The sequence below is a fragment of the Macadamia integrifolia genome, unplaced genomic scaffold (genome assembly GCF_013358625.1).
Source record: "Macadamia integrifolia cultivar HAES 741 unplaced genomic scaffold, SCU_Mint_v3 scaffold1130, whole genome shotgun sequence".
Lineage (NCBI taxonomy): Eukaryota > Viridiplantae > Streptophyta > Magnoliopsida > Proteales > Proteaceae > Macadamia > Macadamia integrifolia.
The window spans coordinates 169,911-193,879 of NW_024868095.1; the positions used below are offsets into that span (position 1 = coordinate 169,911).

Consider the following 23,969-nt stretch of genomic DNA (forward strand, 5'->3'; position numbering starts at 1 on the left):
GGGGGGGGGGGGAGATGAGGCTTATGTATAAAGCACATACATCCATGCCCTTCAAAGAAAATAAAGAAAACTATCACATAAGATACATGCATATTGACCTCAGAGGCTCAAATTATAGACATGCCATAGAGGAATTGATGTGGAAACATCAATAATGTAGTTAGGTTAGTTTAAGAAGTGGGGATAGGGAATTTTGTGCCTTGTACACCTCTTGAGCTACTTAAAAAATAAAATAAAATAAAATAAAAATCCCAATGATCCACATATTATAACTAAGAACAATCCATTTCATCCATCCTACGCTAAAGCCCGTTTCACCCATCGGCTCCAAAAACTTCTGTAGATGTCATTTCTCCACAAAATTAATTCATCTTGTGGCTACAAGAACCAACCAAAAAATAAAATGTACAGAACTCTTCCTCTCTTCTATTCATACAAAGAATGACACCTAATTTACGACCTTGCAACAAAAAAATATGACATGCCACTAGAATAGAAGGGTTGGGAGGTTAACAAGTGACAAGGCTTCCTAGAAGGAATCACCACATTTTCTGAATATACGTTCCTTAATACCAGATGAAGCATACGGAGATTTCTTAATTAAAATTCTAGCAACAGATTCGCTGATTCCTAAAACAGAAACAGAAGGATCAAAATTTTTATGCATAAGCTACATCCTAGCCAAAACTGGACACTTTGAACATAAAATCGCCATGAACAGTGAGAGACGAAAAGAGATCCAGTAAAGGAATTGGAAAGAGTAGGAGTCACCTCTTCTTTGGAGAACTACTCACAAGACCCAAAGTCCCAAATCCAACTGTACGACCCCCTATGTGACTCCACACATGAGATTTTCTCCGCACTAAAGGTTTGCTCGGTTGCAAGGAATCTTTACTCTTAAAAGCTCGAGGAGGGTATATTTTGGCCAGTTCAGAAGAGGTACCATCTTCCAGCATAAGAGCAATTGTCCAAGAATTATAAGTTGATGGTAATCTTCATGTCAGAAGGCCCACATTCCCCTGAAACGGAGGTCGTCCACAATGGCACCAATCCAGAAAAAAAAGGTTCACTACCACTAGACCCAGGAGGACAACCATTGCTCAGTGCTCCATGTTCCAAATGAGAGTCCTCATGGGCGAGAAGAAAGGAAATAGCAGTATCAAAAGGGGAGGGGCGATGCAAGCACAAGGCTGTAAATTTCGCAACTCTAACGTCCTTAACAGAAACCTCAGTTCTGTAAGTGAAATTTTCCTAAACAATGTCATAACATACTTCTCTAATGGTGCTAGGACGTAACTATCACCGGGAAAAAAAATTGAAACGAAAGTAAAAATGAAGAACACTGTACCATGTCTTGGAGCAGTCTGCAGGGATGGGAGCCCATGCGGAATGAGGTTGAGTTTATCGAAAGAAGCAGCTTGAGTGAACTTGGCGCCCTCATTCATCCAGTCTTTGGCTAATACTACATTAGGCATAGAGGAAGAAACTCTGTAAGCATAGGTTTTGTGATCATTTAAAGACGATGAGACTCCCTGTCTCCAGAATCGCCGATCGATATCAATGTCGGAGGCAACATCCTCATCTTCTACTTCAGCTTGGTCTTCATCTTCTTCAGTCTCAAATGGTTGTCGTCCGCCAGGTCGTGCATTAGAAGGACACTTACGGATTTCGATAAGGCGATCGAGAACCTGATCGACGCTGCGCTTATGAATGAAAAAAGCGGAGATGGCTACAAGCGATGCTCCGACTAAAGCAGCCATGGCGAGTTGCAGAGGCGAGGCTGAAGAAGTGGAAGAAGAAGGAAAATCCATGACCACTAGCGACCATATGTTGCAAATGACCACGGAACCTTACTAATGGCGAAGGATCAAAGAAGACGATGGCTTCAACTAAATGTAGTTTCATCGAAGAAGAAAACGATTCAGTGACGCCTACTTCTAGAAGCTGAAAACGTGGAGCGATTCAGTTGGAAGATTGAGAGAAAAGAGGAACATGGGAACGTCGAAGACGTGCCAATTTTGATATATCTGACAACTGTATCACCGTTCATAGAGAATCCATAGCGGCGTTGGGTACGTGTAAGAACAAAGTACTACTTTGTAGAATCAAAATCCTACAACAACAACTACTGGATCACGCAGTGTGTCCTGCTGTATCCCAGCTGTGGGACACGTTGGGTATTTGATATACAGAAAAAGAAAAGGGCACCGGAACAAAATACTACTTTGTAGAATCAAAATCCTACGACAGCCACTGCTGTCTTCTTACTGCTGGGACTCCTTGTGCAGGTCACCGATCCTCCAGATTTTGCCGGTAGGGTAATGTCCCTTCCTTTCCATAGGGCTTTTTCTTACTTATGCATTACTTTGAATTATGGTTTCATAAATTAGGGTTCTCGCTTTGCAAAAGATGCTAATAGAGGATCTTGTTGAAATTCTCATTTCCTCACACGATGATATGTATGTCTTTCTCCGGTTTGGTTTAGGGTTTACTACGATCAGTGGTATTGGACCATAGAAGAATAAATTGATTCTCTCCCTCAAGTTTTGAGAATTTTGAATTGCATGGCATTTTAATTTGTCTAGTTAGATCCAAAAGAATAGTTTTTTTTGTCGTGGGCTTATTTTCGGATCGAGCTCCTCTGCGGCGTGTTTTCTTGGCAGAACCTGCGGAGCCTGCCTGCGATGCTGACATATGGCCGAACCACGTGTATGATAAACATTCACTTATGCCGATTTTGAAAGTGGGATCGGATCGACCAAAACGGTTCTCTGTTTCGGTCGTACCAAAGCGAACCCTTTCCCATCTCTTCTGCAGGTCGATCCCTCTGTCCTCTCATCTGTGCGGAGGAAGCAAATCCTCTCCCATCTCTTCTTCTTCTTCTCTCTCCTTACCCTCATCTTTTGCTCTGTTTGTATGTTCTGAACTCTATGACCACCGGGATAAAGCATTTAGGAGATCCCATCAAGATTGTCATTGCTGTGTCCACCCCTAGCACCGTCTTCATTGGATCTAATTTCAAAGATATCAGAATTTCGATCCATTCTAACTCTAAGCAAAGAAGGGTTGGCGAAAAACTGGATTTCCTCTCATGGCTACCCAGAATAAGTAAAGGGTCAGCGTTATAAACCTCTTGAACAGAAGATGATGGGTTTAGCCGTTGCTGTTAGATTGGGTTTGGGGCTAGCAACGGATTTACTTCGGGTGGAAAACAGTAGTTTACATCATTATCATCAGAGCTTTGGTTTGAAAAAGGAAACTAAGAAATTGAAACAAAAAGGTTTCAATTGAAAGGGTTTCAAGAGAAGTTTCCTGATGGTAAGATTTGGAGTCCAAAACCTAGCGCCAGAAGAGAGAAAGGAGGGAGAAAGAAGAAGAAGAGAGAACCGTTTTGGTCGATTCGGTCCAATTTTCAAAATCGGCATAAGTGAATGTTCACCATACACGTGGCATCGGCCAGGTGTTGACATCGCAGGCAGGCTCCGCCAAGAAAGCACGCCGCAGAGGAGCTTGATCCCTTATTTCATCAGGTTTCGGTAAATGGATATGTGTCTTTAAATGTCTGGAATTGGATAAGTAAGTGCTTCCGATTTTGAAATGTCAACTGCATAGACTTTCTGAATTTTAAATCTAGTGGATGTGCATTCTCTGTTTCTCATGTTTCTCCTGCTGTTGGAAATTTGTGAAGAATGCAATTGCAAATTCAAGCACAAACTGACATTGTAAGCATGAAATGCCTTGTTGGAAAGGAAATTGAATTTAAGTTCAATGGAAGAAGCTTAATTCATTAGGTTGTGATGGATGTATTCACTGAGTCCTTTTGGATGCATATCTTTCTACATCACCTCTACAATAGTTTTGCAAGTATAAAGGCGTAGAAAAAGACCTTCAGATTTAATATCATAAGTTATAGCATTATCACTTAATCTTTATTACGGCATGAGAGACAATAAACTGGTTTGTCATTTACTTGGAGTTGAAAGAGTGAGATTATGTTGACATATGAACAACTAGGAAAGAATGAAAAATGTCAAACTTGATAACTTACACAACATTGAAACACAAGCAACCAATTAAACAGTCATAGTTCCATGATTGCTTAAAAAGGAATAAAAAAATAATAAAATAAATAAAAGACCCAAAAAGAAAGAATTAGGGGTAAGTGTGTGAATCGATTTGGTTTCGGTTTATCTGTTAGGTTCATAATGTATGGACTTAAACCAATTATTAATCAGTTCCAAGTTCCCAATTGGTTAATTGGTTCTTGATCGGTTTATAAGGCAATTCTGGGTCTTGAGAGAGAGAATGGATGGCTCTGCTTGACCTCGGCCATCAGCAGCGAAATCCCACCATAGCCTCTTGCCGACTGCTTTCAGTTGCAGAGTTTGGTTCCATACCTCTGCCTCATATGAATTCAAGGGAAAGGGGAAGGGAATTTTGATGTAGATAAGTTATACTCCAAGCAGTGTAACCGTAAGAAGAAGAATCAAGCCCTTGAATGGGCCATGGTTCTTCAACTAAACCTATTTTGGTTCAGGCCGGCCCAGCCTGGGTCTGGGTGTTTGCTGGTTCACTCAAAACCAGGTCATGGGATTCTTTTTGTAGTCTTACTATTAGCTGGCAATAGTTGGCCTAGTTACTAATTTGGGTAACTTGGTAATAATAGTTACTTTCTAATAAGATGTTTCTATTTATTAGTTACTTGATACAAGGTTGCTGACCCCTTATAGGGCATGTTCCTATGATGCTTTGACTTCTATATTTACCTATTTCGTACCTCACCTCACCTTACTTATTTTGTCTCTTTATAATCCTATTCCTATCTCAGATCCATGTAGCCAACCCCATTAAGTTGGGATAAGGTTATGATTATTGTTGTTTTATACAAGGATCCACTACTACGTCTATGGACCCCCCCCTTTTTTTTTTGGTGAATAATAAATTCATTACCTAACGGAAGATGGAGAGAATATAGAAGGACCTCGAAGGGAAACCAACAAGACAAAAGCAACTAGCCCCTAAGGGCGAAGGGCGGGGGGGGGGGCAATATATGGGGGCAGACCCAATGACACTACAATTAGTATGTTCCTTGGGGAATCCCTTATAAAGCTGGGGGGGATTAAGGGTAGCTTGAAACTAACCTCAAAATAAATGGCTTTCCAAATCATATCAAAATATTGGGAGTTGGAAGTCCATCTACGAAGGTTGTGTTCCATCTAGATGTGGGTATTGGTGGCACCAAAGGTAAGCTTTCCAATAATGTCACCAATAGAGTTCCTAGAAAAAGTCACATCAACCCAAATCCATTCATGCTAATGGGGTGGAGGGCTTCTTTTAGCAGGCTAGCAGGAGGAAAGGGCTCTCTTCCAGACTATGGAGGAGAATGCGCACTCAAAGAAGAGCTAATCAACATCTTCAACACCATTCCAACAAATGCGGAAAGCAAGAAGGATGTGGATTTGGTGGTAGATGAGGAAGGACTGGGTGGGGAGACAATTGTAGAGAGCTCTCCAGACGGTAAAACTGTGGCTGGGTATATGGCCAGTGAACCAGACAATCTTGCACCAAGGGACTAAGGGACCTTTAGGACAAACCAAATCCCAAGCAAAGGAGGAAGAGAAGCTAAGAGAGGAAGCAATCCAAATGACACAGTCCCACCTACCGTGGGAAGGGGGGAGGGGGGCTAGGAACCATTGGAAATGATGGAAGACGTAGGGTTATCTCTAGTTAAACCAAAGGAGTAGACCGCTTTGACACCCACAATAGATAAGAGCACACCCGAATGGTGCCATTTATTAAACCAGAGGGAAGTAGAAGAGCCTTCACCAATGGAGATGGAGTGGCCTCGAGGGAGATGGGCCTGACACCAAACCCAAGAGGAATTAAAAGCAGTGGCAACAGTCCAGAGGGAGTCATTTTGGAAGAGGTAGGAGTAGACTCAAGAGACCTTAATGCTGTTTTGCTTGGAGACAAGCTTTCAAATGAGCTTAAGGATGGTCGAGGAATTTGCTTCTTTGATCCTTCTCAGATCCAGCCCCCCCTTCATACTTGGGGAGGCAAACAAAGGACCAAAGAATGGGATGGAGGAATGTAGATGATTCAACACCTTTCTAGAGGAAGGTGCACATCAGGGATTCAACAGCCTTGATGATGGCTAGCGTAGGAGAGGAGCCTGCTTTTCCAAAGTTGGAGTCTTGTTTTAGTAGTTTCTATTTTATTTGTTCCCTTTGAAGGAAGTAGACCCTTTTATATATTGTAAGGGCCTTAGATCCTATTCCCACAATTTGAATAGTTGAATTAAAATTGGCTTGTGCCATTATTAATGCTGTAAGATGCAGTTGACTGGTGAGATGCCCTTGGGTTAGTGAGTTACAAATCAAGGCCATAGGTGAGAGGCCTTGGTCTTGTTCCCTTATTCTTCCCTTCTTTTCTTCTATACTTCCTGCAATTCCAGCACCATTCCTGTGGTTGTTTGAGATTTGTTTCTGAAGATTTAGTTGCTGGTTCTACTGTACCTTGTGCTAAGTCACTGCTACTACAAGGAGATCAATTGCTTGCTGTTCACTTCATCCTACTCCTTGCAGTTGCAAGCTCTTGATTGTTTTCCTGCACAAATCCTCTCTCCCTCATCTCTGGATTGAACCATCAGATCCTTGTGAACTGTTGATTGAAGCATTCAGCTGTCGATGGACAAACTTTGCCGGAAAGTCGACCGCAAATGAAGAATGGCCAGGCCCTGGTTCCCAGTGGGTTAGGGTATTCCATATTATAAGCCTACTCAGATCAGAACTAAACTAGTTGATTCTCTTTCGCCTAGGACCATCTTGTAGGTTGAAATACTTAGCGCACGCCCTGTTTGGTCTCAGTGCAGGCTTGGGCGGGCTTGGGCTGGCCAAGCTTTTTTGACAATCCTTGGGGTTGCTGTGGAATTGAGTAAATCCAAGATCACTGCATTCTGCATATATAGAGCTGCACCCCACATTTCTTCATTATCACAATATTTGAGACTTCAGTTAAGAGGGATGAATGTTGAATAACATAAATACAACTAAATTGATTCATCGATGATAGAACACTACAACTTCAAGAGATTCAAACATGGGAGAGGAGAGTGTTGGGCATGCCACCAGCATTTCTAGAGCCAGCGACACAACCAATGGGGGGCTAGGATGGGAGGGGCATGGGGGTAATTTTAAAAGGGGAGGAACAGAGAATGACATGTACCTGGTATTGGATTGGTCAGAGTGTATCGATATCAGCCGATGCCAAGCCGATCCTGGATTGGGTATCAGTATCAGATTAGGGGTGAAAAAAAAAAGCACACACACAATCTTACATATCTTTGTGATTGTTGGGTCGGTTTGCTTCCCCTCCTGCTGTTAGTTCTTTTTATTGCTCTATACATTGGTGAATTTGCTTTTGTTTTAAGTTGTGGGGTTAATTCAGTATACATTAACATTTTCCCATCACTTCGAGAATACAAGGTTTTGTGTTTTCCCTTCCTTATTTTGTAAGGAGCAAGAACCATTTTTGTGTAACTCTTATCAATTTCGGCTCGACATTGAGTTATTTGATCCAGTCTTTTTTCACCCTTCTCTTGTAATAGACATCAAGGATGATGATTTATCCATTAATTAGCCACTTGTGTAGCTCCTAGGTGATGGTGGAGATAGGGGATTCAATCCCTAAATTTTTAGGGACTAGGGTTGACACCTTTGATGCAGCCATGGCCAGATGTCTCCATGCTTGGCCTGCAACCTGGTTCCATGCAATGGATGCTGCTGCAGGAAATGAGAGTTGGAATCCTTCTAAACAGGCATCTCCATCCCTTCTCCTATTCCGGCAACTTCAGTGCCTCTCTGGTTCAAAGGCAGATGTTGCAACAACCTCAATCTCATCATGCTTTCCTTCAAACATGTTGTGCCTTGTTTTAAGGAATGGATGAACAAAGTATGGTTTTAAATTGATATGTTTCAGTGTACAGCTTATGATACTGTTGAAGGACCACCAGCATCATGATAAGTTCTAACATAATCTAGGTTAAAAAAAAAAGTATCAACAAATATCAGAATGCCCTTCTTCTCCCGCCCCTTGTACGCAGCCCTTGAAGAAGATGAGGGCTTTGGTCCTGGAGCAAGCCCAATATCGCCTTCCTGGCTCGCACCTCAGCTTATCCTATTGGGCTTCTGCCATACATTCAATATAATTGGACAGATCGTGTTTTACTATAAGCAATTCCCTGAACACCTGAAACGAAGGTCCATACTTTCTCAGGTAGAAATCTTTCTTAATCATGCCATCTTTTGGAGCATTAGGATTGAGAGAAGTAGAATCATTGTCAAGGGATGAACATTTACCGGTCAAAGCATGTCACAGTTATCATCCAGAATTGGACTATTGAATCTTTTTAACACTTCAGTCTGTGCATGCATTTAAGAATGATTCTCCACCAAATGACTTAAGGAGTTTTCAAATGAGGTAATCAGTAATGTTAAAGGACTTCCATTAGCTATTGATGTCGTGGCTCTTGATGTCATGGGTTCTTCAATATTTGGCAAAAGAAGTCTATCTGAATGAGAAAACGTATTAATGAAATGGTTAAATGCAAATTCAAATATTTAAAAAAAAAAATAAAAATAATAAATAAATAAATAAAAGAAGAAGAAGAATAATATAAGCTAGCTAGTGTTGCCCTGATTTGATTCTTCCGAATGCAGGGGGCCAGGAATCAATTAACTGACCCAACACATCACAACAAAAAGGAAAAGAACTGCCAATGTTCAGTGATGAGAATCTTCTAATGACAAAAAATCAATTATTATATTATATGGATCGAGTTTTCCCGTAACCAAGAAGAATGGAAATCCATATACAGGAGATCAAGGATATGGGAACGGGATCTGAGGAGGATAAGGGGTTCTCAACCCTAGGATGAAGCAGTGAACCTCACCTTGTGCGATGAAGGAAAACTGTCCATATAATATTATGAAAAGAGAAAAATAAACAAATTGTTTGATTGGGTGCAAAGGGTATGTTATCACTACCTCCATTATCAGAGGAAATTCTTTGAGCTACAACCATATTTATTCATCACCTGCCCCTGTATTAGCTATGTTCTTCAAAACAAGTATCATGAACATGATTTTTTACCTTAAAATGAGACATTGATGACTGTGAATAGCGGTCCAGCTGCGCCAAGACCCAGTGAGCTCCGATCCCAACCTTTTGCTGCACCCCAACCCCTGACTGCCCTCCATCTTGCCAAACCCTCCCACCCCCTGCCCGAACTCCACCTCCCAACTCCACCATGCCCTCCCACCTTCTTTCTTCCCTTTAACCCTGCCCTTGCCTAGCCATGTTCCCGTCCTGCCCAGGAGTTAGTGATCATAATATATAGGGGAATACAGGAGAAGGAAAGCAACACTCCTCTCTCTCTCTCTCTCTCTCTCTCTCTCTCTCTCTCTCTCTCTCTCTCTCTCTCTCTCTCTCTCTCTCTCTCTCTCTCTCTCTCTCTCTCTCTCCATTATTACTTACTACACTGTAGGGAACTGTAAAGATTCTTTATATTTTGGAAACAAATGAATGTTTCTTAAGAAATGGAAAGGAAAAGATTCGAGTACATGGAGGAAAGTGGTTTTGAGTTTTGATGTAAAAAATTGATATATGGCTAATATAGGTTATCATGCCTTTTCTATTCATCCAATGGGTTAATTCTGCCAAATTATCCTTTCATTTGACGCAGGTTACGTGGTCAGCTCATTAAAGCATTTATGGGTGGATGTGAGAATATAGTCCCTTGGAATCCCTAATTGTATATATTTTGTCCTTGAATGCAACTTTTTCTTAGTATTCCTTAACGTAGGAAAAGCTGAGCTGGATGTCACATGGGTTATAAAAGTATTGTAACTTTTTTTCACCTAGAATATCCATTACTATTAAAAGCATGATTAGCCAAAAATATCAAAAAGTAAATTCAAAGTTGGGAAAATGTTTTCAGAAGGAGAGTGTAGCCCTATGTCGAGACATGTGAGGGATGAAATGATCAATTTACCCACATAAAATGAAAAATAATATTTCTGTAAATACTTCCTTGTGGACATATTATGGTGGGGTTGGACCCATTTGCCAAGGAATTAACTCCACCTTGAGGCTTGAAAGTATGCCCATTTTTGCATGCTCTAGAGTTGGTTTGTCAAGAAATGAAATGAAAGAATTCAAAAAAATAAAAAATAAAAATAAATTTGAGAAAAGAGACGTCACTTTTTAGAAAATTAAAATATTACTGTGTTTTTTTATCCAAAAACATTATTGTTACCATATGTCAATTTTAGAAACGGTAAAATAGTTTGGCTTGGTAATTTGGCTAATTGGTGATCTTATACGGACATGGGGTATCTATCTCATTAATGTCCAATGTCACTCACAACCTCACCCCCTCCTGCTTGTGGAAAGGTGAAAAGATTCTGAATTTCATTATTTCAGAGTTGATATGATTCTCCTGAGAGACCCACCTTTTTACCCGCCCCCTTAAGACTAAAAGGGAGTCTCGAATTGATTTGTCTTGGAACATATATGTTTAGGTCTGTCCTGTCTACTCATCAGCCAAAACTAACTAATGTTAATACGAAACAACATTAGGGTATTGCACTGATTCGCTCAAATTGTTTACAGTTCTCTTGGAAATGTATTCTTCAGTAAATTGTATTAGTGGTATCCACAACATTCTACATGCTAAGCCAAGTCCATCCAATGAGCACCATAATTGGTAGGGATACTTCATCTTTACTATGGGGAAGATATATGAATGAGACTGATCAGTGATAACAAATGGTATAAATGAATACTTGCAGAGACATGACATTTATAGATGCTGAGACAAGGCTTGGCTGAATCAATTTTTGCTCTTCTGATCAACCAACCACTCATGGTACTCCAGGTTTACACTCGATTCGATAAATTGTTCACCTAAAAAAAGAAAAAGGGAAAGGGATTGTTCACTTTATTATTCTATACCAATTTTTCAAAACCATATTAAAAAGAATTGATGTTTACAAATGAGGGAAAAGGTAAAATAAAACGTGGGAGTGGGAGCAATAGAAAGGATGGGCAAGGATAGGGAGGGGGGAGGAGGAACTGAGTTACAATTACTCATCATATGAATTCAAGTGATGAGAACGAAAAAAAAATTCTTCACCAGTTATGATTATACAGAAGAAATGTGAAGCCTACCATGTGCCTTTGTGAGATGATGCGACCAAGAGAAGATGTATTGCTCGACTTCCATTATTCGCATTTATTACGAGACAATAAGGAGATTATTTTCATATCCGTTGCTACGTACAATAGGACGCAGGGGATCAGTCTTCCACACACCATCCACAATAAACTTGAACTGCAACCACCAGAAAATGTTCCTATTATTTAATCTGACAAAACAAATGCTGAGAAATGGATTATCAACATCAACTAATATAACTGACAAAGTCAAGTGAAGAACATGATCTACCTCGTATCTACCAGGATACAACTTCAGACACAATGAAAATATGCCTCCACTTGAACTCTCCATCCTTCTCTGCAATGTAATCAAACAAGTAAGTCTGTGGTTCCTCTAGGTGAGCACCCATCGTTCTCTCTAGGTTGAAAAACAATTATGATCTTCAGCCCCCCAAACTTTTTTTTTTCTTGGTTGGGGGAGGGGGTATGAAAAAGGTGGAGGGAGGAACAACTGTCAAGATACCTTACTTAGGAAATTCACTGGATCACCGTGAAAGGTAAACCGATGGAGAGATTGAAACTAAATTGAAAATACAGCATTGAGAACAGCCTGGTAAGCAAGGTTGCAAAAGTGGATGGAGTGTGCCCCTCATGCTGTGTCTGGCTGCTTTCCGGGAAAGACTAGGAAGGGAAAACCATTCCATCATTTAGTTGATGATGATGTTTCCCACATAATTAAAGTAGGATGGATGAAATGGAGAGGGGTGTCTGGAGTGTTATATGATCGACGGATTCCTCTAAAGCTTAAGGGAAAATTCTACACGACTGTCATAAGACCGGTTATGATGTATGGTGCAGAATGTTGGGCCGTCAAGAAGCGTAACGTAGATAAGTTGAATGTGGCAGAGATGAGGATGTTGAGATGGATGTGCAGCGAAACCCTGAGGGATAGAATAAGAAATGACCAGGTTAGAACCAACTTAGGAATTGCACCAATTCAAGATAAGCTCAGAGAATGTCGGTTACGATGGTTTGGGCATGTTCAAAGGAGGCCTTTGGATGCCCCTGTATGGAGGAGTGACCAGATGCAGATTGATGGAGCTAAAAGGGTTAGGGGTAGGCCAAAAATGACTATAGATGAATTAGTAAGAAGAGACATGCAAAAGTTAAGTCTTCACCCAAGTATGGTATCGAATAGAGCTACTTGGAGGGCTATGATACCGGTTGCCGATTCGCGAGTCGGATGTCCAAAAGTTTCTTTTTGCCCTTGGATCCATGTAGCCAACCCCATTCAGTTGGGATAAGGCTAAGTTGTGTTGTTGTGTTGTTGTTGTGTCGATTTAGTTGCTTTCCCAAAGGACATTTTGCGAAGATGTTCCCCCACAATACTTGTTCCACAAAATAAGTGGGAATCATAGTGGAGAACCCTTGTCTTTCCAAGTAGAACCAAACAATATCCAGAGGAAACTTCTTCACTTATTCTCCCTTCCCTCGCCTTTCCCACATTGTCCCAGGAATGCAACCAATCACAACCTCAAGGACAGACCATACTGAGGAACATAAACCCTTCCTTTTTCTTGTGGGTTATATAGATTTCTCATGAGCCAAATTATTAAAATGTCATCATTTTTTCAATTTCTGAATTTTTGTATTCTCCAACCTAGTTTATTGAAATTACATTAACTAATGATGCAAAAGTAGATGCATAGAAGGAAAGAAAGTTGTTCTCATCCATACAGGTATTTGTGCTACTGGCCATATTTAATTATGGCAGTGCAATTTTTTCACTCCTTCAAGAACACAAAGTGCAGAATTCCAAATTCATTGAAAAGACTAATATAGCTACCAATAGGCATTTGGGTGGGTTTACCTGAACCCACTCAAGCCCAACACTTCCCCCCACCCCCCCCCCAAAAAAAAAAAACCCAAAAGGAAAAAAACAAATTATCATAGATAAGGTATATTATTCATCTCACAGATTTGTTATCAGCCTATATTATTCATCTCACAGATTTGTTATCAGCCTTAGATTATGAAATTCATGGTACTGTTCAATGATAGTTACTACAAGTTGATAATTGTGATCTTTTCTAGGTTATAATAGCTTTGAGAACTTTGGATTAACGTAAAAATTTTCTACATCTAATAATTCGAATCATATTATAAAAGGCCACTACCCAATGCTAGTCCCGCCTATGCAGGGTCTTAAGAGGGCTGAGTTTGGAAGGGTCCAAACCTTCAGCATTTTTTTGCGCAAAGTGGCCTCTCAAAATTTAAACCAACCAGGCATTAGCAATGGCCCCTAATTAGTATTATATTATACAGGTTATAAAACAACATTTAACAGTTTATATAGATTTTCTCTTTAACAAAGAATAAAATTATATCATGAAGGCTTGAAAAGTTTTACTCATCTAGGGCTGGACCGCGTTCTCCAGCCAGTACAACCCTAATATGGCCTAATTTGACACAGAAGGTATAATGCAAACGCTTTTACTAAGCAAATATGCCAATTCTAAGCAAAGAAACATGCTAGGAATGCTGATTGACATATCACTAAAATATTTATCTTTTTCTTAGCCTGAAACCAGCTCTCATAGACTGCCACTTCGAAGCAGTATTTGTATTAAAAATGGGCTCAGACTTGCATACGATTTTTGTTTGTGCCATTGTTCTTTAATTTGGTTTTCACTAGCATGAACTATCGCTCTAATGCTCACTGCTATTAGGCATATCTGTTTCATTCAAGTCCTATGGATGTAACTGTTGGGAAAGCCCATAACACTCAATTTCTATGGTTGAACTACAAAGGAAAAGTGGTGCGTTGGCAAAGGCCCGGGGCTTTCTTGTAGGGACAGTAAAAAATTTTGCTTCTTGTCACTCAACTCAGTATCAAAAAATCTGATTAATAAAGGAAAATTAGCTATTAAAGTAGGTAGAGTAAAAGGTAAGAACTAGAAAACTGAGACTATAAGCTATGCCTTGCATGCAGATCCATTTGGCTGGTATGAGACCACAGACCTTTAGGCCGCATTTGGTAACACTCCAGTGGTGTGTTTCGGTTGTTCCTTTGTGTTGGGGGTATGGTCTCTTGTATTCCATTGCTTCTTGCATTTATGGGGTGATTCCAAAGGGCTGTTAAGAGGCCAAGGCCTGAAGGAATTGGCTCACCTTGTGTGTTATCTTCGTTACTGGGGCCTCAACTAACTAGCAGGTCCTTGGCGATGATGAAATTTTTTAGGGCTACATGGGTATTCCAGTAATATGTGCCTATGTAGGGTTTCACTATATATTTATAGCAAGATTTTCTCAGTAATCTGAGAGAAGAATGACTCATGAGGACGAGCGGCTGTAACCCTATTCTCCATTGATAGTAAAGAAAATCTTCATCTCACCGTGGATGTAGAAAATCTTGCCAAAGCAAGTAAATCCTTGCATCGTGTGATTTGTTTGCGATTTACATTCATTTCCTACATCCTTTTAGGTTTTTTATTCTACACTATTGTTCCATAGGAGCATAAATAGAACAGAAATACGTCTTGAGAACGCCAGTTCACTTCTCTGTTCTTACGGAATGAACAGCCATCTAGAACACAAAAGGACAGAAACAGAGAAACAAAAAGTAAAGTGTTTCTCTGTTCAAGGAACACTTTGAAAGAGGAAAAAAAACCACAAGTCAGTCTCTCTCCCCCACCCCCCACCCACCACCCACCACCCACCACCCATCCTTTGAAAATCTACCAGTGCTTTTGTTGACAAAAATTGAAATTCGAACTTAAAGAGTACCAGTCTACTGCTGACGGAGGGCCGATAGGGCCAAAGAATCCTTGAGATGAACTCAGAGTTGCAATAGAGGGAGAGAAGATTCCCTCAAGGGAATGTGGGGTTGACAAAGAACCACACACAACCCACAAGCTCTCAAACCACAAACTCAATTCATCTTTTCTATTCTTTAATCTGATTTGTCCATCGGTTACAACCAATTTATAGGAAAAATAAAAGACATAAACATAGAAACTCAACTAAAACAGGAAACTAGCCTATCAAAGCAAATCGACTCTCTAAGACTCTAAATCCTACATGAACCAAACTTTCTAAAATAAAGTGAATAAAATAAAACCAAAGACAATCTTCCTAAATAAAGAAAATTCCTAAAATCCTAATAGACCCAAAACTCAAATATGGATCTGATTCATCTCTGTCTGGATACCCAGATGGATTTGGATTGGTACACACATCAATTCCCCCCTGTGTTGAGAAAAACTCGACCACGAGTTTTGTAGAAGGATAATGATAAAAGCTCATAAGTGGGGTTGAATTGCTCCTTGTATGCTATGTGAATATAATCCAATATATGAAGCTTTGGAGGTGAATTCAGGTTTAGAAAATCATGGGGAAGTACAAAGTCATAATGGGGAATTTTTGGCACTATACTGACGTCCATCATTACTTGATCCACGACTTCTCGTTTTCCGTTGTCGTTACTTGTTCCACAACCGGACAGTCTTCCTCTCGTGTTGACCCATTTGGTTCGTCCTGTGGCTACACTGTTGGTACCACCTTTGAGTCAGTTGTTCCGTGAAAAACAAATTTCTGATGCATTTGGAAAGGCTGGATGGTGCATAAATTTTTGTCACAATCAACGGTGCCAATTCAGTTGTCCAACCAATCTCAATCCAATTTAATAATGCGTTGAGGGGAATCAAACACTTTACAAAAAGCACCATCACAAGATTGAGAAACAGAGAATTCAACAAAGACATCATTCTGAAACCTAATAATAATTTGGTTGGCCTTTGATAGCATATCCACTACAAACCATGAGACAAAATTATCATGTTGTCTATCATCAATCAACAAATTAACAAGCTTTCCATTGGGCAATTGTACTCTAAATTTGAATGCAGAAGATTTCATGGCAGATGTGTAATCGAAAGCACTTTAGGCCCACTATGGGAAGAGAACACTTAAAGGTAAAGGCTTAAGGGCAAAACAGTAAATAATTGGAGATCTTGAAGAGGGTGGCAGAATGGTAATTAAGTTGAAAATCCAATGAGGGTGGCAATTAAAACTCACTATAGTAGTATAGCATATCACATATGGAGGGTAAACTTGGAAGCAAGTGAAAACAAAGGATAACTTGAAATAAGATGGGAAGGGAGGGGCAATATTGGAAAAAAAAATAAAGGGTAGAAGCCAGAAAGGGGGGAAAAGGAAAAATGTGTTGTCTTCAACTTGGGCAGGAATGACGAAACCAGCAAGAGTTCTCCTCTTTGGAGTATTCTTCCTTATCGAACCAGAAGAAACCGGCAAGAGGAAGCTAGGTTGCAACAGAGAAGCACGGTCGACGACTTCATGGAAGGGAGCCGTGACTCCGATTGGAGAGGCAGCCTACAACGAGAGGGCGGGACACCAAGAAACCAGGTATGTAAATTTTTTTTTTTTCATTTTCTTTTCTGGTTCTCTCTCTCTCCCGCTTCTTCTCTTCTTTTTTCTGGTAGTTTTTTCTCTCTGCTCAACTTCTTTTTTTCTTTGGATGATGCTGGTGAAACCCTAAACAGGGAAGGGGTTTCTACTGAAAGCAAAGGGGAGGGTTTCAGCAAGGTTGAGGGATAGACTACTACTGTTGCGACTTTTTCCCCCCTGTTACAACAAAGAAAGAAAAAGAAAGTGAAGGGTTTGCTGGTTTAGGAATCTAAGGGGAGTTAGGGTTTCAGTGGGTTGTTAGTAATGGAAGAATAGGAAGAGTATAGAACAGGGAGAAAGAATGAACGAGAGGATTCTTCGGCTCTGATACCAATTGATGGAGGTCCAGTACGGGTAGGGAATAATCCCTGAGATGAACTCAGAGTTGCAATGGAGGGTTAGAGGATTTGCACGAGAGAAGGTGGGGGAGAATCACACCACAGCCTGCAGGCTCTCAAACCACAAAACTCAATTCATCTTTTCTATTCTTCAATTTGATTTGTCCATTGGTTACAACCAACTTATAGGAAAAATAAAAGACATAGAAATAGATTTTCAACTGAAATAGGAAACTACCTTAACAAAATAAATCGACTCTCTAAGACTTTAAATCTTAAATAAACCCAACTTTGTAATATAAAGTGAATAAAATAAAATCAGAGGCAATCTTTCTAAATAAAATAAATTCCAAAAATCCTACTAGACCCAAAACTCAAATATAGATCTGGTTAACCTCTGTTTGAATACCCAGATGGGTTTGGATTGGTCCATGGTCGTGCACCTGCATCACCCGCCCTCTGCAAATCTCTGGGCTTTTCATGCATACATTGCTACATTCAGAGATTTTGAGCATTTTCTTGAGATTTCTAATTATGGAAAATTCTTAATGTTTGAATCATTCATTTCATAATATGGATTTGGGGTTCGAGTCTTATGTATTTGGATATGTCAAAGCATCTGTAATCGGCTAGCGCTTCTTATTATGTTTGGTTTAGATGTGAAGGTTTTCGAGTTTGTTGCTACAGCAAAGGGTTGTTGGTTCGGTTGCACACTGAAGACAAGGGGAGATAAAATGATCTCAGTAGTGGGTTTTGTTCAGAAAGTGATGTTGATGGAGCCTGAGACTCAAAGACTCTAGCTTGCAAGAATGGTGCTCGTAGATTTTTGAAGTATTCGATTTTGTCTGCATCACTAGAAAGTCGAAGGCACCATATCAGGTGACACAAGTAGTCTTTGCCTCGTCAATCTCAGCGATTCGGACCCCCATAGATTTTTGGAGGCTTCAATTTCATCTGTTGTATAAAAAAAAGAATGGCAAGGGAGTCATCTCCTAAAAAGAAGAAGATTTTGAAGAAGACATACCAGCATTAAAGAGGTTAGTGAGGATTGAAAGGGATCGTGCCAATATTGGAGCTAGAGAGAGGACAGCAGCGACATCTACAGCCAAGGAAGCAACGACAATGATCCAGTGCCTTCAGAATGAGAAGACTTTAGCATATTTGGTCAGAAACACTTCATGTTACCAAACGGGTTTCTTCCCCAGAAGTGTCCCCCCATTAATGAAACAAAAGCGAAACTTTTCATCTCGGAAACACTCCCGCAGAACAAAAACATTGTCCAACAGAGCCTTAGGGAACAATGCTAAACCAGCTAGAACAAACTCAATGGTTGGGCAACTTCCCTTTTTTTATCCATTTTCAGCAAAGAACCTATCAATATTTCAGCAACTGATCTTAGAAAAAGATGTCATCTTGTTTCGGGGATTTTTTTTTTTTTTTAGGGGGGGGGGATTTGGGGCTCTCTCTCCTGAACAAGTTTAGGAGAGACGATGAAAAGGGTAGGGATACATAAGGGTGGGCATAAGGCTGAAATATGGTCGGGTTGGGCCTGGCTTTTAAAACCTAGCCCAACCCTGAGTCCCCTTAACTACGAAATGCGGGGCCGGTGGGCCCCAAAAGACTCAACTGGGATGGGTGTGGGCCCACTAAAGAACTTAAGCAAATTAGGTCTAAGATCAGGGCAAAACAATAAATATGATGATGATGATTAGAATCAAGTGGCAATCCTGTAAATAAATAGAGGTTCACAAGGGGCAATGGCACTTTTGGTAATAAATCAAAAGTTTCTAATAAAGAGTGGCAGAATCGTAAATCTAAGAAACTACCAATTAGATGTAACAAAGTAACATAGATGGGTTTAAAGGGTATTCTAGGAAACAAAGTTAAAATAAGGGCACAAGGTATTAAAGACTAAGGGAGGGGATTATTATGGGGAAAACAGAATATAAGGGCTAAAGCAAACCCACAATTCTTTATTTTGCGGGTTGTCTTCAAACTCCAGCCAAGAAGATGGAGGCAGAGAACCTGAAGGGGCTTCGAGTAGGAGAACTCTCTCTTATGGCCATAGATCGACTCGAGGTTTTCGGTTCAGGTAGCTAATCCATCGTATTCTGAAACCCAAGCAAGAAGCACGCTCTAATCGGTCCAATATTCAGCATCAAGGGAGAATAATCCTCATAAACCAGATCTGGGTGGTGGTTTCAGGTACAGTTCTGAAACTGTGCTTTAATCTCAGGGTGTGGAAGGAATTACAGACCAAAGCTTCTGGGATTTGAGTTGCCAGGCCAGGATCTCTTTTGCCCAAGGTTTTAGATTACAGATGAGTGTTCAGCGAGCTTCTTCTCTCTTGCTGGACTGACACGGTTGGTGGAACAGAGCACACAATTAGAAAATAATTATAAGAGAAAGAGGGAGAAGGAGGGTCACTCATGGAAGAGGAGAAGAGATCACACAAGGGGAAAGGACAGAGGAGAATGTTCAGAAACAGAGGTTGGGAGAGAAACAGCAAAGAAGAAGAGGGGGGGGGGGGGGGAAGAGAGCAGCCATGCAGGAAATTTCACAACTTAATTCTTCTTCATTAATCAACTAACTACTGCGGCCCATGGCCTTACATAAGTAGGAAAAGAATTACTAAAAAAATGAGAACTGCCAACTAGGAAATTGATCCAACATAAAATAAGCTTCCTAATTTAAAATCTAATAAAATAGCAACACAACAAAATTAAAATTGAAAAGTACTACTTACCTAATAGCTATCCCAAAATAACCTAAAATAAATTATAAAAAATATTCTCAAATAAAATAAAATCCTAGAATATCTAATAATCTTGAACCCAAATTAGTAACTTGGAACCCAAATTGGATCTGGGTCTTGGTCTGGGTACTGGAGCGGGTTTGGGTCGATCCATCGGAGTGCTGCTACATCACTACGCCCGGGCCCCGGCCTGGCCCGACCTTAACTCAAGCCTAAAAAAATCCAACCTTGGCCCTGAGTCAGGACCAGGTCAAGCTGACCCTAATTGGCCCTGACCATGAGGAGGGGGAAGGAAGATGCATGGGTTGGGCTGGCTGGGCTGGCGAAAAAACCATCAATTTTACATAAAATAACACCCTAATAAAATATATTTTATCACTTATTATCTTCATAAAAGGGCATACCCAGTGCTTGAGCCTCCCACCATTGCGGGTCTACGGAGGATCATAATGTATGCAACCTTAACCCTGTTTCACGGAGAGGCTGGTTCCTGACTCGAACTTGTGACCACTTGGTCACAATGGAGAAACCTTACCATTGCACCAAGGTCCACCCTCACTTATTATCTTCATATATAATACATTATCTAACAAAATATGTAATGTTTAAAGTTTATGGTATATAGATATATAGATATATAGATATATATTATCAATATATATTTTACAATGTAATTTAAAACAGGGCTAGGCTGGGCCGAGCGAGGCCTCAACCTTGACCCGCTCTGAAGGCCAGGGTATATTAGCCTACACCCTATTCGAGCTCAGGGAGGATTCGGGCTGATAGGGCCAAACTTACACCCCTAAGTGTGCATTCCCATATCACCATATGGTATGTATGGGTGGACATACCAAGTTGTTCCATGTGGAAGGCTGATCTAGCACTTCCAAACGGATATTTAAAGAATCTTTTAGGTTGGCAACAAGTCAAATTTCAGCCTCAAATTCAATCATTCACCCCCCCATGTGTATCCTAACATCCCACATCCCACATCCATAGTCACATGCACCATCTTCATAGTCTTGGACACTCTAATGGTTTGTTCTGCCATGCTGCAAACTCCATTTAAGGCTCAACTTGACATGTAAGCAAGGGCCTTTAGGGTCTACCTTCCCACAAAATTTAGCAGCATCCAACCTGCCATGTTGCAGTACTAGGTGCCCGTCCAGCTTCCCTGTATGGGTGTACCACCCATAAATCCTGCTCCTGAAAAATATTTTGGAGTGAAAAGAAGAGAACAAATGCCAAGAGAAAGAAGAAACAGGAGCCAGAGGAGGAAAAGAGTGCGAACGAGAGAGAACTTATCAGGTATCAAACCCAGGGTTCACATGTAGGCAGTTCAGCAGCTAAAACTTTTACATTTCATCCCAAGAACTTTCTCAAAATAAACTACAAAACACGTACAAAGTGCCAGTTGTCCATTTTTTGTGACCCCCATGGCCCCACAGGACTCAAAATAGAACTATCACTAACAAACCTACAATCGAAACATTCTACTAATTACATCTAGGCTAGGAAACTGACAATAACCAAGACTGGAATTATAAGCATTATCCCAGCCCAATTAGAAAACTAAAAGTAATTAAATAAGAGAAACATCCTCCTAAAAGTTAGATTGGACTGAAGACAAGTTTCCTGACATCCTGGAGTTCAGTAAACCTTTTAAAAGAACTCCAACTGGACCAACGAGTTGTATACTGATAAGGTTCCCTGGAACTCCAGAATCACAAGCTTTAAACCTCCTTCAAATGGTTCCCACAAATCCTGTTTCTAGGATTTAATATTCTTTGAACCATAGGGTGATCTTAGGCCAGAAACTGAATAAAAAACGGTTCATAAGTGAACCAAACCAGACCAAACAAACCAAAAATAAACCAAACAGCATGATTCTTTCAGTGCTCTTCTTTTTAATGAATAAGACATCACAACTGCATCACTGGAGTTCACTGAGCCTTTGTGGGACTCCAGATCAAGTACCCCCTTCTTTGAGAAAGTTTTAAATGTTAAGAGTTTGTGTACTGAGGGTAGTTTGGGAACTATTTATCTTTTTTTTTTAGGATGAATAAATAAATTTACACCCAAAGAGGAAAGAAAATACAAGGGGAAAAGGGGGGGAGGGGAGGCTTAAGCCAACAAGGAAAAGCCAACCCAAGGGGGAACAAAGCAAGAAGCAAACAATTACAACAAAAGCAGCAAGCAAAACAGAACAGCAAGACTACAAGCAACCAAAGAGGAGAGACCAGCACCCAATGCAGCAAAAAGGGGGAGGGGGAGGGAAGGGTAAAGTGGTGGGAGGGGGGAGAGGCATAAGGTTCTAGGAGGAGATGATATGGGAGTTTCTACTGGTAAGAGGAATAGACCGGGAACGGATAGAATGAAGGGATTCAATTTTAGAGGAAACATCAAAGAAGATGGTTGTCCAAATCCTGTCCGGAGAACGGGAGTTGGGAGACCATCTTAGAGTGTGACGCTCCATCCAGAGATGGTTAATAGTAGCGGAGAAGGCTAGCTTACCAATAGTGTCACAAATGGAGTATCCAACAAACGTCATGTCAACCCAAATCCATTCCCTGTCAAAGGGGAGGATAGGCCTGGTAGAAGGCTAGCAGCGGGCAAGAACCTTTTTCCAAACCAAGGAAGAAAGGAGGCAGGAGAAGAAAAGGTGCAGCATATCCTCTTGACCGTGAGGGCAGAGGCAGCAAGAGGGATTGACGGGGATGTGACGATGGAAAAGGAAGGATTGGGTGGGGAGGCAGTTGGAGAGATATCTCCAGGTAGTGAAGCTGTGGCAGAGAATATGGCCTTTGAACCAGACTAGATTGCGCCAAGGAACAGTGGGGCCAGGGGATCTAATAAAGGACCAAGCAGAGGCTGAGGAGAATATCCCATTGGATGAGGGGAGCCAAATGCATTTGCCATCCCTGCCACGGTGACCGGGGGGACGGGAGGGAGAGAGGCCCATAGATCAGCAAGGGGGGGAGGAAGGGGGGAACCAACCCAAATGGGAGAGGATAGAGGAGACAAGAGAGGAATTAGGCAGACTAGAGGAGTAGATGATCCTCGGAGTGACGAGAGAGGAGAGGATACCAGAAGGGTGCCAAGGGTCCATCCAAAGGGAAGTCGACGGCCCATTGCCAATAGCTATGGAGATGGCATTGAGGGTAAGAGGCCTGAGGTGAAGGATTTTACGCCAGATCCAAGAGGCATCAGAAGGAATGGGGGAGGTCCAGAAGGATTTATGGGAAAGCAGGGAGGAGTAGACCCAGTCAACCCAAATACTCTGATGCTTGGAGGCAAGCTTCCAAATGAGCTTCAGAATACCCACCGAATTGACCTCCTTGATTCTTCTGATACCAAGGCCACCCTCAGATTTGGGCAGACAAACCTTATCCCAAGACAGAGGATGAAGGAACCTAGAGGAATCAGAGCCCTTCCAGAGGAAGGAGAAGAAGATACTTTTAATGGATTTGACAATAGAGGAAGGAAGGATAAAAATCCCATACCAATAAAGATCTAGAGATGGGAGCACAGATCTGATTAGAATAAGCCGGCCAGCGTAGGAGAGGAGCTTGCCTTTCCAAAGCTGGAGACGCTTTCTAAGAAGATCTAGAATAGAGGGGCAATGGTGGGCAGTGAGAGCCTAGAGGAGATAAGAGGGAGACCTAGGTATTTGATAGGCAAGGATCCCAAGGAGAAGCCTGTAATGCCTAAGAGAAGGGATTGAGTCTCAACGGAGACACTAGAGAGGAAGAGATTGGATTTGAGGAAGTTTATGTGGAGACCAGAGAGGGATTCAAAGGAGTGAAGGGAGGATATAATGGAAGAGATGGAGAGGGGGTCAGCTTTAGAGAAGATCATGATGTTATCCGCAAAAACCAAGTGAGTGAGGCCTAAAGCTTTGCACTTGGGAGTAGGAGAGATGAGATGGAGATCAGAGGCCGACTGAATGGAACGAGACAGAACCTCTAGGGAGAGAGAGGGCAACCTTGACGGATACCACGGGGTGAGGGGAAGTAACCGCAGGGCTGCCATTGATTAGAATAGAGAATCGGGGAGAGGAGATGCAACAGAAGATCCAATGGACAAAAGAAGGAGGGAAAGAGATTTGGAGCAAAACTTTGAAATGAAATCCCAACTGATGGAGTCAAAGGCCTTATGGATGTCAATTTTGAGGAGGGCCGAGGAAGAGTGGT

General features: G+C 41.1%; 2 protein-coding genes and 2 long non-coding RNA genes across 10 annotated transcripts in view; 1 reads left to right on the forward strand and 3 right to left on the reverse strand.

The window, feature by feature from the left end:
* Positions 1-1,992, reverse strand: part of LOC122062862 (AMP deaminase-like) — a 68,744-nt gene extending 66,752 nt beyond the window's left edge. Inside the window, exon 1 of one of the 4 annotated variants that reach the window (XM_042626530.1) lies at positions 1,349-1,992. In XM_042626530.1, the coding sequence (XP_042482464.1) occupies positions 1,349-1,811 (463 nt within the window). In that variant the 5' untranslated portion in view covers positions 1,812-1,992. The remainder of the gene's footprint in view (positions 1-1,348) is intronic. The other 3 variants (XM_042626529.1, XM_042626528.1, XM_042626531.1) reach the window with 3 other exon arrangements.
* Positions 1,993-2,214: 222 nt separating this feature from the next.
* LOC122062865 lies at positions 2,215-7,988 on the forward strand. 3 transcript variants are annotated; one of them, XR_006135118.1, is made up of 2 exons: positions 2,215-2,318; positions 7,651-7,988. It is a non-coding gene; the product is annotated as an uncharacterized LOC122062865 (long non-coding RNA). The 3 variants fall into 3 exon arrangements; XR_006135119.1 differs by having other exon boundaries at positions 2,216-2,313; XR_006135117.1 differs by lacking the exon at positions 2,215-2,318 and adding an exon at positions 2,325-3,576.
* On the reverse strand, positions 7,929-9,293 carry LOC122062864. The gene is made up of 2 exons (XR_006135116.1): positions 9,151-9,293; positions 7,929-8,569 (listed from the first exon to the last, which is right to left on the reverse strand). It is a non-coding gene; the product is annotated as an uncharacterized LOC122062864 (long non-coding RNA).
* Positions 9,294-10,661: 1,368 nt separating this feature from the next.
* Positions 10,662-23,969, reverse strand: part of LOC122062863 (protein PTST homolog 2, chloroplastic-like) — a 31,132-nt gene continuing 17,824 nt past the window's right edge. The window contains exons 7-9 of one of the 2 annotated variants that reach the window (XR_006135115.1): positions 11,507-11,575; positions 11,230-11,392; positions 10,662-10,965 (exon numbers count right to left, since the gene is read on the reverse strand). Coding sequence is in view for 1 of the 2 variants with exons in the window: in XM_042626532.1 (XP_042482466.1) it covers positions 11,297-11,392; positions 11,507-11,575 (165 nt within the window). In the remaining variant the exon portion in view is untranslated. The other variant, XM_042626532.1, reaches the window with a different exon arrangement.